Source organism: Salmo trutta, chromosome 25 (assembly GCF_901001165.1).
Source record: "Salmo trutta chromosome 25, fSalTru1.1, whole genome shotgun sequence".
Lineage (NCBI taxonomy): Eukaryota > Metazoa > Chordata > Actinopteri > Salmoniformes > Salmonidae > Salmo > Salmo trutta.
Genome location: NC_042981.1, coordinates 1,241,383 through 1,255,382, shown reverse-complemented (window position 1 = coordinate 1,255,382; position 14,000 = coordinate 1,241,383). Strand labels below are relative to the sequence as shown.

The 14,000-nt window shown below is 44.8% G+C and overlaps 1 protein-coding gene across 7 annotated transcripts in view; it reads right to left on the bottom strand.

Annotated features, from left to right (window-relative positions):
• Positions 1–435: 435 nt before the first annotated feature.
• LOC115161816 (attractin) overlaps positions 436–14,000 on the bottom strand; it is a 254,934-nt gene continuing 241,369 nt past the window's right edge. For all 7 annotated transcript variants that reach the window (XM_029712598.1, XM_029712600.1, XM_029712599.1 and 4 more), the window contains 2 exons: positions 2,153–2,267; positions 436–1,845 (listed from right to left, as the gene is read on the bottom strand). In XM_029712598.1, coding sequence (XP_029568458.1) covers positions 1,721–1,845; positions 2,153–2,267 — 240 coding nt within the window. In that variant the 3' untranslated portion in view covers positions 436–1,720. The remainder of the gene's footprint in view (positions 1,846–2,152; positions 2,268–14,000) is intronic.

Below are 14,000 nucleotides of genomic sequence, written 5' to 3'. Positions count from 1 at the left end.
CCATCCCAGGTAAAGGGCAGGATACTGGAGGCTGAGGAGGAGAGGAGGAGAGGAGGAGAGGAGGAGAGGAAGAGAGGAGGAGAGGAGGAGAGGAAGAGAGGAGGAGAGCTCTGCTGCCATCCCAGGTAGAGGGCAGGATACTGGAGGCTGAGGAGGAGAGGAGGAGAGGAGGAGAGGAGGAGAGGGGGAGAGCTCTGCTGCCATCCCAGGTAGAGGGCAGGATACTGGAGGCTGAGGAGGAGAGGAGGAGAGGAGGAGAGGAGGAGAGGAGGAGAGGAGGAGAGGAAGAGAGGAGGAGAGCTCTGCCGCCATCCCAGATAAAGGGCAGGATACTGGAGGCTGAGGAGGAGAGAAGGAGAGGAGAGGAGAGGAGAGGAGGAGAGCTCTGCTGCCATCCCAGGTAAAGGACAGGATACTGGAGGTTGAGGAGGAGAGGAGGAGAGGAGGAGAGGAGGAGAGCTCTGCTGCCATCCCAGGTAAAGGGCAGGATACTGGAGGCTGAGGAGGAGAGGAGGAGAGGAGGAGAGGAGAGGAGAGGAGGAGAGGAGAGGAGGAGAGGAGGAGAGCTCTGCTGCCATCCCAGGTAAAGGGCAGGATACTGGAGGCTTGCATGAAGCAGGAATATGGTGCAATGCTCTGTCCCAAAACTAGCTGGACCCCCTGCCAGCTTCTCTATCTGTGGTGTAATTTACTGTATGAAGCTTTGGTCTACAGGTCACAGAGACACTCGTCCCATAATACAGGTTGCCTTTGAAAACAGTTTCTCTTGCCATAGGCCTACATTCATTTACAGAGAACAATCTTTTCCCCTTTGTGTGATTATTACTAAAATGTAATGAAATGTAAATGTCCCCAAGCCTGTCTATCCCGGCGAGGTATAGAGGGAGATTTACTGCTGCTGCGAAGAAGAAGACGGGAGGAGAAGAGAGGACGTTTACACTGCCTTCACAATCCACGGGTCAAACCCCTATCCTTCACCCTATTGTCCCTATAGATACTCCTTCAGGAGAACAGCCCGGTGGGTTGCAGCAGGTCGAAGTTACCCAGGTTAGGACAACAGGGTACTAACCATCCCACAACTCAAGACTGTTAGAGGGTCAGAGGCTAGGAGGAGGCGAGAGGAAGTTATACAGGAAGGAGTTGTCTTGTTTTGAGGGTGGGTTGGAGGCTGTTAGAGGGTTAGAGGCTTGGAGGAGGCGAGAGGAAGTTATACAGGAAGGAGTTGTCTTGTTTTGAGGGTGAGTTGGAGGCTGTTAGAGGGTTAGAGGCTAGGAGGCTAGAGGGGAAGAGAGGGGAAGAGAGGGGAGGAGAGGGGAGGAGAGGGGAGGGGAGGCATAGAAAGGGGAGAACCAGAGCAGCAGTGTGGTCTCACCAGAAGAAGAAAACAGAAGGAAAACTGACCCTAAGAGAAATTCTAACAGGAGACTGTTAGCATCACCAGTTAAACCCGGGTGGACACCAGACAGACAGATAGACCTCTCCTCTAGCAGCGACGAAGCTCTGGTTCCTCTCTCCTCCTGACGAGGTGGTGTGGTGCACCAGGTGCCAGTTGGGAAGCCTTTTAGGAGGATGACTGTCCAATAGGTGCCCCCTGCCCTCTCCCCTGTTAACTCCCTCCATTCCTCTCCCCCTTTTCTCCCTCCTTCTCTTCCTTCAGTTCGGGGGTTATAGTCTCTGGTGTAAGGGGAAGGGGTTAGGGTGGAGCAGGGAAAGGGTGTGGTCAGATACAGGTGGAAGGCTGTGCGGAGGGTTGTTGCTTCCTGTTTCTCAGACCACCTGACTTCTCCTTGTAACCAAGACACATCTGCTGGGACACGTCCACCAGGGCCGAGGCCACCGTTAGACCTACACAGAGACAGAGACAGGAAGTGTTGTATTAGTAACAGGAAGTGATGTATAAGTAACAGGATATGGTGTAACCAAGACACATCTGCTGGGACATGTCTAGGGCATTGGCCACCGTTAGACAGACAGACAGACAGACAGACAGACAGACAGACAGACAGACAGACAGACAGACAGACAGACAGACAGCGAGAGCATACAGACAGACAGACAGACAGACAGACAGACAGACAGACAGACAGACAGACAGACAGACAGACAGACAGAGAGAACACATAGGCAGAAGGAGGGTATCCCTGTATCTTACCAGACTGACCGGGCGGGGGGATGCCCCCGGTGCCTCTGGGTAAACGGACAAAGATGGAGAGTACAGCAGCCTTGTTCCCAAAACAGGGCTCCAGGGCGATGGGCTTGGGGACCGTCTAGACAGGAGAGAGACGTTAGAGCAGGGTGTGAATTACAGGGGAGGGCTCAAACCCACGGAATGAGACGTTAGAGCAGGGTGTGAATTACAGGGGAGGGCTCAAACCCACTGAATGAGATGTTAGAGCAGGGTGTGAATTACAGGGGAGGGCTCAAACCCACGGAATGAGACGTTAGCTCCACTAAATGCAAAAAAACAGTTTTGGGGGGAAGGATCGGAGGTCTCTAAATAACGCTCATTTAACCATTCTCCTATTTGTTTAAAATGTAGTGGTAAATATGACAGTAAAATCGTCCGAATAAAACGAACACGCCCACCTTTCTGTCGTGGTTGAAACCATGTTTTTCTATGTGGCGGAGATGTCAACTCAGCTGAACTTTGACCTCAGCTCCTTTACATGTATTTCTATGTGGCGGAGATGTCCACTCAGCTGAACTTTGACCTCAGCTCCTTTACATGTATTTCTATGTGGCGGAGATGTCCACTCAGCTGAACTTTGACCTCAGCTCCTTTACATGTATTTCTATGTGGCGGAGATGTCAACTCAGCTGAACTTTGACCTCAGCTCCTTTACAAAATACATTTCCCTTTGTACTTCCTTACTTTCAACATTTGTTTGATTGCCTTTATTCCAATGCATTAGATTTATCCGTTGATATATTATTGTTTGCTTTTGTCAGTCAGCTGTTGTTCAGGTGGGTAGACCTACAGGTGTTGTTCAGGTGGGTAGACCTACAGGTGTTGTTCAGGTGGGTAGACCTACAGGTGTTGTTCAGGTGGGTAGACCTAACGGTGTTGTTAAGGTGGGTAGACCTATAGGTGTTGTTCAGGTGGGTAGACCTACAGGTGTTGTTAAGGTGGATAGACCTACAGGTGTTGTTAAGGTGGGTAGACCTACAGGTGTTGTTATGGTGGGTAGACCTACAGGTGTTGTTCAGGTGGGTAGACCTACAGGTGTTGTTGTGGTGGGTAGACCTACAGGTGTTGTTGTGGTGGGTAGACCTACAGGTGTTGTTGTGGTGGGTAGACCTACAGGTGTTGTTCAGGTGGGTAGACCTACAGGTGTTGTTCAGGTGGGTAGACCTACAGGTGTTGTTAAGGTGGGTAGACCTACAGGTGTTGTTCAGGTGGGTAGACCTACAGGTGTTGTTCAGGTGGGTAGACCTACAGGTGTTGTTCAGGTGGGTAGACCTATAGGTGTTGTTAAGGTGGATAGACCTACAGGTGTTGTTAAGGTGGGTAGACCTACAGGTGTTGTTATGGTGGGTAGACCTACAGGTGTTGTTCAGGTGGGTAGACCTACAGGTGTTGTTCAGGTGGGTAGACCTACAGGTGTTGTTGTGGTGGGTAGACCTACAGGTGTTGTTGTGGTGGGTAGAACCTACAGGTGTTGTTGTGGTGGGTAGACCTACAGGTGTTGTTGTGGTGGGTAGACCTACAGGTGTTGTTCAGGTGGGTAGACCTACAGGTGTTGTTCAGGTGGGTAGACCTACAGGTGTTGTTAAGGTGGGTAGACCTACAGGTGTTGTTCAGGTGGGTAGACCTACAGGTGTTGTTCAGGTGGGTAGACCTACAGGTGTTGTTCAGGTGGATAGACCTACAGGTGTTGTTCAGGTGGGTAGACCTACAGGTGTTGTTCAGGTGGGTAGACCTACAGGTGTTGTTCAGGTGGGTAGACTACAGGTGTTGTTCAGGTGGGTAGACCTACAGGTGTTGTTCAGGTGGGTAGACCTACAGGTGTTGTTCAGGTGGGTAGACCTACAGGTGTTGTTCAGGTGGGTAGACCTACAGGTGTTGTTCAGGTGGGTAGACCTATAGGTGTTGTTAAGGTGGATAGACCTACAGGTGTTGTTAAGGTGGGTAGACCTACAGGTGTTGTTATGGTGGGTAGACCTACAGGTGTTGTTCAGGTGGGTAGACCTACAGGTGTTGTTCAGGTGGGTAGACCTACAGGTGTTGTTGTGGTGGGTAGACCTACAGGTGTTGTTGTGGTGGGTAGAACCTACAGGTGTTGTTGTGGTGGGTAGACCTACAGGTGTTGTTGTGGTGGGTAGACCTACAGGTGTTGTTCAGGTGGGTAGACCTACAGGTGTTGTTCAGGTGGGTAGACCTACAGGTGTTGTTCAGGTGGGTAGACCTACAGGTGTTGTTAAGGTGGGTAGACCTACAGGTGTTGTTCAGGTGGGTAGACCTACAGGTGTTGTTCAGGTGGGTAGACCTACAGGTGTTGTTCAGGTGGATAGACCTACAGGTGTTGTTCAGGTGGGTAGACCTACAGGTGTTGTTCAGGTGGGTAGACCTACAGGTGTTGTTCAGGTGGGTAGACTACAGGTGTTGTTCAGGTGGGTAGACCTACAGGTGTTGTTCAGGTGGGTAGATCTACAGGTGTTGTTATGGTGGGTAGACCTACAGGTGTTGTTGTGGTGGGTAGACCTACAGGTGTTGTTATGGTGGGTAGACCTACAGGTGTTGTTCAGGTAGGTAGACCTACAGGTGTTTTTCAGGTGGGTAGACCTACAGGTGTTGTTGTGGTGGGTAGACCTACAGGTGTTGTTCAGGTGGGTAGACCTACAGGTGTTGTTCAGGTGGGTAGACCTAATATCACTAGACACCAATATCACTAGACAACTAGCTGACAGCTAGACACCAATGCATCCAATCCATCCAACAAGTAGGCTATATGTTAATGACAGAAGGCTATACCTTAATGACAGTAGGCTATACCTTAATGACAGTAGTCTATATGTTTTCAGTTAGAAGACGTTAACGACAGGGAGAGACAGAGATGGACAGACAGACAGACATGGAGAGAGAGACAGGCAGACAGGCCGACCGACAGGGGGAGGGAGAGACAGACATGGAGAGAGATGGGCAGACAGGCCCAGAGATGGGCAGACAGGGCCAGAGATGGGCAGACAGGCAGAGAGAGAGACAGGCAGACAGACTGACAGGGGAGGGAGAGACAGACATGGAGAGAGAGAGATGGGCAGACAGGACCAGAGATGGGCAGACAGGACCAGAGATGGGCAGACAGGCAGAGGGAGAGACAGGCAGACAGACTGACAGGGGGAGGGAGAGACAGACATGGAGAGAGATGGGCAGACAGGGCCAGAGATGGGCAGACAGGCAGAGAGAGAGACAGGCAGACAGACTGACAGGGGGAGGGAGAGACAGACACGGAAAGAGATGGGCAGACAGACAGGGAGAGAGGCCGGCAGGCAGGCGGACAGGCAGATAGGGAGAGAGACAGGCAGACAAACAGAGACAGGGAGAGAGAGGCAGACACACAGGCAGAGAGATGGCCAGACAGGCAGGCAGACAGGGAGAGAGACAGACAGGGAGAGAGATAGACAGGGAGGGAGGGAGGGAGGGAGACAGGCAGACAGACAGACAGACAGACAGGGAGAGAGATAGACAGAAAGGGAGGGAGGGCGACAGACAGACAGACAGACAGACAGCGAGACAGGCAAACAGACAGCGAGACAGGCAGACAGGATGAGATAGGCAGACAGACAGACAGGTAACGAGACAGGCAGACAGCGAGACAGGCATGCAGACAGGGTGAGAGACAGGCAGACAGGATGTGATAGGCAGACAGACAGACAGGTAGCGAGACAGGCAGATAGACAGACAGCGAGACAGGCATGCAGACAGGTAGCGAGACAGGCAGACAGACAGAGAGCGAGACAGGCAGACAGACAGACAGCGAGACAGGCATGCAGACAGGGTGAGAGACAGGCAGACAGACAGACAGCGAGACAGGCAGGCAGACAGACAGACAGCGAGACAGGCATGCAGACAGGTAGCGAGACAGACAGGCAGACAGACAGCGAGACAAGCATGCAGACAGGGTGAGAGACAGGCAGACAGACAGACAGCGAGACAGGCATGCAGACAGGTAGCGAGACAGGCAGACAGACAGACAGCGAGACAGGCAGACAGACAGACAGCGAGACAGGCATGCAGACAGGGTGAGAGACAGGCAGGCAGATAGACAGCGAGACAAGCATGCAGACAGGGTGAGAGACAGGCAGACAGACAGACTGTTGAATGCTCCTGTGCACACTTCCTTTATTGATGTAGTTCTGTCCTTGATATGTTCTTGTCTATTAATGGTCTGTATTATTGTCATGTTTCATGTTTTGTGTGGACTCCCAGGAAGAGTAGCTGTGGCTTTCGCTGCAGCTAATGGGGATTCTAATAAAATACCAAACATTTCCACTGTCACCAAACAGCTGCACACCAGTGACACAGAGCTCTTCTAGTCAGACAGACACAATGGAGTGTTCTATAATAGACACCCGTTAACACTTTCCCCATCTCTATCCCTCTCTCTATCCCATCTCTCTATCCATCTCTCTATCCATCTCTCTATCCATCTCTCTATCCCATCTCTCTATCCCATCTCTCTATCCATCTCTCTATCCATCTCTCTATCCCATCTCTCTATCCATCTCTCTATTCCCATCTCTATCCATCTCTCTATTCCCATCTCTCTATCCCTCTCTCTATCCCTCTCTATTCCCATCTCTATCCCTCTCTATTCCCATCTCTATCCTTCTCTCTATCCCTCTCTCTATCCCATCTCTCTATCCCATCTCTCTATCCCATCTCTCTATCCCATCTCTCTATCCCCCTCTCTACCTATCCCTCCCTATATCCCCATCTGTCACCATCTCTATCCATCTCTCTATCCATCTCTCTCTCTATCCATCTCTCTATCCATCTCTCTATACCTCTCTCTATCCCATCTCTCTATCCATCTCTCTCTATCCATCTCTCTATCCATCTCTCTCTCTATCCATCTCTCTATCCCTCTCTCTATCCCATCTCTCTATCCATCTCTCTACCCATCTCTCTCTATCCATCTCTCTATCCATCTCTCTATCCATCTCTCTATCCATCTCTCTATTCTCTATCCATCTCTATCCATCTCTCTATCCCATCTCTCTATCCACTCTCTATCCATCTCTCTTTATCCATCTCTCTATCCATCTCTCTATCCATCTCTCTATCCATCTCTCTATCCATCTCTCTTTATCCATCTCTCTATCCATCTCTCTATCCCATCTCCCTATCCATCTCTCTATCCCATCTCTCTATCCATCTCTCTATCCATCTCTCTATCCCATCTCTCCATCCCATCTCTCTATCCATCTCTCTATCCATCTCTCTACCCCATCTCTCTATCCCATCTCTCTATCCATCTCTATCCATCTCTCTATCCATCTCTCTATCCATCTCTCTATCCATCTCTCTATCCCATCTCTCTATCCATCTCTCTATCCATCTCTATCCATCTCTATCCATCTCTCTATCCATCTCTATCCATCTCTCTATCCATCTCTCTATCCATCTCTCTATCCCATCTCTCTATCCCATCTCTCTATCCATCTCTCTCTATCCATCTCTCTTTATCCATCTCTCTATCCATCTCTCTATCCATCTCTCTATCCCATCTCCCTATCCATCTCTCTATCCCATCTCTCTATCCATCTCTCTATCCATCTCTATCCCATCTCTCTATCCATCTCTCTATCCCATCTCTCTATCCATCTCTCTATCCCATCTCTCTATCCATCTCTATCCCATCTCTCTATCCATCTCTCTATCCCATCTCTCTATCCATCTCTCTATCCCATCTCTCTATCCCATCTCTCTATCCATCTCTCTATCCATCTCTCTATCCATCTCTCTATCCCATCTCTCTATCCCATCTCTCTATCCATCTCTCTATCCATCTCTCTATCCATCTCTATCCAATCTCTCTATCCATCTCTCTATCCCATCTCTCTATCCATCTCTATCCATCTCTCTATCCCATCTCTCTATCCATCTCTCTATCCCATCTCTCTACCCCATCTCTCTATCCCATCTCTCTATCCCTTTTTCAGTCCGTCTCTCTGTCGCTATCAATTCAATTCCATTCAAGGGGCTTTATTGGCTTGGTAAACACATGTTAACATTGCCAAAGCAAGTGAAATAGATAATAAATAAACACAAATTAACAGTAAACCATTACGCTCACAAAACTTGCAAAAAAAAAAGACATTTCAAATGTCATATTATGTCTATATACACACACATCTTGCTGCTGTGATGGCACACTGGGGTATTTCACCCAGTAGATATGGGAGTTTATCAAAATTGGGTTTATTTTCTAATTCTTTGTGGGTCTATATAATCTGAGAGAAATGGCTGCTGATCTGGACAGCGAACTGGGCAATGGCATGACTTCGCGCACGCGCACACACACACACGCAGTCCAACACTCCACACACTCTCTCCGAGAGAGAGAACACACACACACACACACCCCAGCCTAACCAGGGAGGAAGTGACACGCACACCCCAGCCTAACCAGGGAGGAAGTGACACGCACACCCCAGCCTAACCAGGGAGGAAGTGACACGCGCACCCCAGCCTAACCAGGGAGGAAGTGACACGCGCACCCCAGCCTAACCAGGGAGGAAGTGACACGCACACCCCAGCCTAACCAGGGAGGAAGTGACACGCGCACCCCAGCCTAACCAGGGAGGAAGTGACACGCGCACCCCAGCCTAACCAGGGAGGAAGTGACACGCACACCCCAGCCTAACCAGGGAGGAAGTGACACGCACACCCCAGCCTAACCAGGGAGGAAGTGACACAGTGTACCACCAGAGAGAACACACACACCTCTTTCTGAGTGAGAGCACACAGAGACAGTAATCATATTCATATTCTGACCCATTTTACACATTTATCCTCCCTCCCTCTCTCTTTCCTCCCTCTCTCTCTCTTCTCTTCATCTCTCCTCCCTCTCTCTTCTCTTCATCTCTCCTCCCTCTCTCTTCCCTCCCTCTCTCTCTCTTCTCTTCATCTCTCCTCCCTCTCTCTTCCCTCCCTCTCTCTCTCTTCTCTTCATCTCTCCTCTCTCTTCTCTTCCCTCCATCTCTCCTCCCTCTTCTCTTCCCTCCATCTCTCCTCCCTCTTCTCTTCCCTCCATCTCTCCTCCCTCTCTCTCTCTTCCCTCCATCTCTCCTCCCTCTCTCTCTCTTCCCTCCATCTCTCCTCTCTCTCTCTTCTCTTCATCTCTCTTCTCTTCCCTCCATCTCTCCTCCCTCTCTCTTCCTTCCCACCCTCTCTCTTCCCTCCATCTCTCCTCTCTTCTCTTCCCTCCATCTCTCCTCCCTCTTCCATCTCTCCTCCTCTCTCTTCCATCTCTCCTCCATCTCTCCTCTCTCTCTCTTCCCTCCATCTCTCCTCTCTCTCTCTTCCCTCCATCTCTCCCTCTTCCCTCCATCTCTCCTCTCTCTCTCTTCCCTCCATCTCTCCTCTCTCTCTCTTCCCTCCTCTCTCTTCCCTCCATCTCTCTCTCTCTTCCCTCCCTCTCTCCTCTCTTCCATCCCTCTCTCCTCTCTCTTCCATCTCTCCTCTCTCTCTCTTCCATCTCTCCTCTCTCTCTCTTCCATCTCTCCTCTCTCTCTCTTCCATCCCTCTCTCTCCTCTCTCTCTCTTCCATCCCTCTCTCTCCTCTCTCTCTCTTCCCTCCCTCTCTCTCCTCTCTCTCTCTTCCCTCCCTCTCTCCTCTCTCTCTCTTCCCTCCCTCTCTCTCTTCCATCTCTCCACTCTCTCTCTTCCATCTCTCCCCTCTCTCTCCTCCCTCTTTCTCTTCCTTCTCTGAAGCTTTCCTTTCATCATGGCTGAGACTTTCCTTTAAGTTGGAACCTCCATCTTCCATTCCTACAGCCAGTTTAAATACTATTAGTATATACTGCTACTGTATATACTGCTAGTTTATATACTATTAGTATATACTGCTACTGTATATACTGCTAGTTTAACGACTATTAGTATATACTGCTACTTTAGATATTGCTAGTTTAAATACTATTAGTATATACTGCTACTTTATATATTGCTAGTTTAAATACTATTAGTATATACTGCTACTTTAAATATTGCTAGTTTAAATACTATTAGTATATACTGCTACTTTAAATATTGCTAGTTTAAATACTATTAGTATATACTGCTACTTTATATATTGCTAGTTTAAATACTATTATATAGTACTGCTACTTTAATATTGCTAGTTTAAATACTATTAGTATATACTGCTACTTTATATATTGCTAGTTTAAATACTATTAGTATATACTGCTACTTTATATACTGCTAGTTTAAATACTATTAGTATAAACTGCTACTTTATATACTGCTAGTTTATACATTAGAATATACTGCTACTTTATAAACTGCTAGTTTAAATACTATTAGTATATACTGCTACTTTATATACTGCTTGCGTAAATACTATTAGTATATACTGCTACTTTATATACTGCTAGTTTAAATACTATTAGTATATACTGCTACTTTATATACTGCCAGTTTAAATACTAGTATACTGCTACTTATATACTTCTAGTTTAAATACTAGTAGTAATAAACTGCTACTTTGTATATTGCTAGTTTAAATACTATTAGTATATACTGCTACTTTATATACCAGCCAGTTATATACATCTGCTAGTAGTATATACTGATGGTTCTATATACTGCTGGTTCTATATACTGATGGTTCTATATACTGATGGTTCTATATACTGCTAGTTCTATATACCGCTAGTTCTATATACTGATGGTTATATATCCTGATGGTTCTAGTTCTATATACCGTTAGTTCTATACACTGATGGTTCTAGTTCTATATACCGCTAGATCTATATACTGATGGTTCTATATACTGCTAGTTCTATATACCGATGGTTCTATATACTGATGGTTCTATATACCGATGGTTCTATATACCGATGGTTCTATATACTGATGGTTTCTATATACTACTAGTTCATATATACCCTGAATGGGTTCTGATATACTGATGGTTCTAGTTCTATATACTGATGGTTCTAATACTGATGGTTCTATATACTGATGGTTCTATACACTGCTAGTTTCTATATACTGATGTTCTATATACTGATGGTTCTATACACTGATGGTTCTATAGACTGAGTGTTCTATATACTGATGGTTCTATATACTGATGGTTTCTTATATACTGCTAGATCTATATACTGATGGTTCTATATACTACTAGTTCTATATACTGATGGTTTCTATACACTGATGGTTCTATATACTGATGGTTATATATACTGATGGTTCTATATACTTCTAGTTCTATATACCGATGGTTCTATATACTGATGGTTCTATATACTGATGGTTCTATATACTGATGGTTCTATATACCGTTAGTTCTATACACTGATGGTTCTATATACTGGCTGGTTTCTATATACTGATGGTTCTATACACTGCTAGTCTATATACTGATGGTTCTATATACTGATGGTTCTATATACTGATGGTTCTATATACTGATAGTTCTATATACTGATGGTTCTATACACTGCTAGATCTATATACTGATGGTTCTATATACTGATGGTTCTATATACTGATGGTTCTATATACTGATGGTTCTATATACTGAATATACTGATGGTTCTATATACTGCTAGTTCTATATACTGATGGTTCTATATGCCACTAGATCTATATACTGATGGTTCTATATACCACTAGATCTATATACTGATGATTCTATATACTGACTGTTCTATATACCGCTAGATCTATAAACTGATAGTTCTATATACTGCTAGTTCTATATACTGATGGTTCTATATACTGATGGTTCTATATACCGATGGTTCTATATACCGATGGTTCTATATACTGCTGGTTCTATATACTGCTGGTTCTATATACTGATGGTTCTATATACTGATGGTTCTATATACTGATGGTTCTATATACTAATGGTTCTATATACTGATGGTTCTATATACTGATGGTTATATATATACTGATGTTTCTATATACTGATGGTTCTATATACCGATGGTTCTATATACTGACTGTTCTATATACCGCTAGATCTATAAACTGATGGTTCTATATACCGCTAGTTCTATATACTGATGGTTCTATATACTGCTAGTTCTATATACTGATGGTTATATATACTGATGGTTATATATACCGATGGTTCTATATACCGATGGTTCTATATACCGATGGTTCTATATACTGATGGTTCTATATACTGATGGTTCTATATACTGATGGTTCTATATACTAATGGTTCTATATACTGATGGTTCTATATATACTGATGGTTCTATATACCGATGGTTCTATATACCGCAGTTCTATATACTGATGGTTCTATATACTGCTAGTTCTATATACTGATGGTTCTATATACTGATGGTTCTATATACCGATGGTTCTATATACCGCTAGATCTATATACTGATGGTTCAATATACTGCTAGATCTATATACTGATGGTTCTATATACTGCTAGTTCTATATACTGATGGATCTATATACTGCTGGTTCTATATACTGATGGTTCTATATACTGATGGTTCTATATACTGCTAGTTCTATATACTGATGGTTCTATATACTGATGGTTCTATATACTGATGGTTCTATATACTGCTAGTTCTATATACTGATGGTTCTATATACTGATGGTTCTATATACTGATGGTTTTATATACAGCCAGTTTATATACATCTGCTAGTAGTATATACTGATGGTTCTATATACTGCTGGTTCTATATACTGATGGTTCTATATACTGATGGTTCTATATACTGATGGTTCTATATACTGCTAGTTCTATATACTGATGGTTCTATATACCGCTAGTTCTATATACTGATGGTTATATATCCTGATGGTTCTAGTTCTATATACCGTTAGTTCTATACACTGATGGTTCTAGTTCTATATACCGCTAGATCTATACTGATGGTTCTATATCTACCGCTAGTTCTATATACCGATGGTTCTATATACTGATGGTTCTATATACCGATGGTTCTATATACGGGGTTTCTATACCGGATTGGTTCTATACGTACTGAATGGTTCTATATACTACTAGTTCTATATACCGATGGTTCTATAATACTGATGGTTTCGAGTTCATATATACTGATGGTATCTATATACTAGATGGTTCTATACACTGCTAGTTCTATATACTTATGGTTCGATATACTGATGGTTCTATACACTGATGGTTCTAATAGTACTGATGGTGTCGGTATATACTGATTGGTTCTATATACTGCTAGATCTATATAACTGATGGTTCCTATAATACTACTAGTGCTTATATACTGATGGTTCTATACACTGATGGTTTATAATACTGATGGTTATATATACTGATGGGTTCTATATACTACTGTCTGAGTTCTATATACTCGATGGTTCTATATACTGATGGTTATATACTGATGGGTTCCTATATACTGGGAATGGGTTTCTATATACCGTTAGTTCTATACACTGAATGGTATCTATATACTACTGGCTGGTTCTATATACTGATGGTTCTATACATGCTAGTTCCTATATACTGATGGTTCCTATATACTGATTGGTTCTATATACTGCTAGTTCTATATACTGATGGTTCTATACACTGCTAGATCTATAACTGATGGTCTATATCTGATGGTTCTAATACTGATGGTTCTATATACTGATGGTTCTATATACTGAATATACTGATGGTTCTATATACTGCTAGTTCTATATACTGATTGGTTCTAATATGCCACTAATCTAATACTGATGGTTCTATATACCACTAGATCTATATACTGATGATTCTATATACTGACTGTTCTATATACCCTAGATCTATAA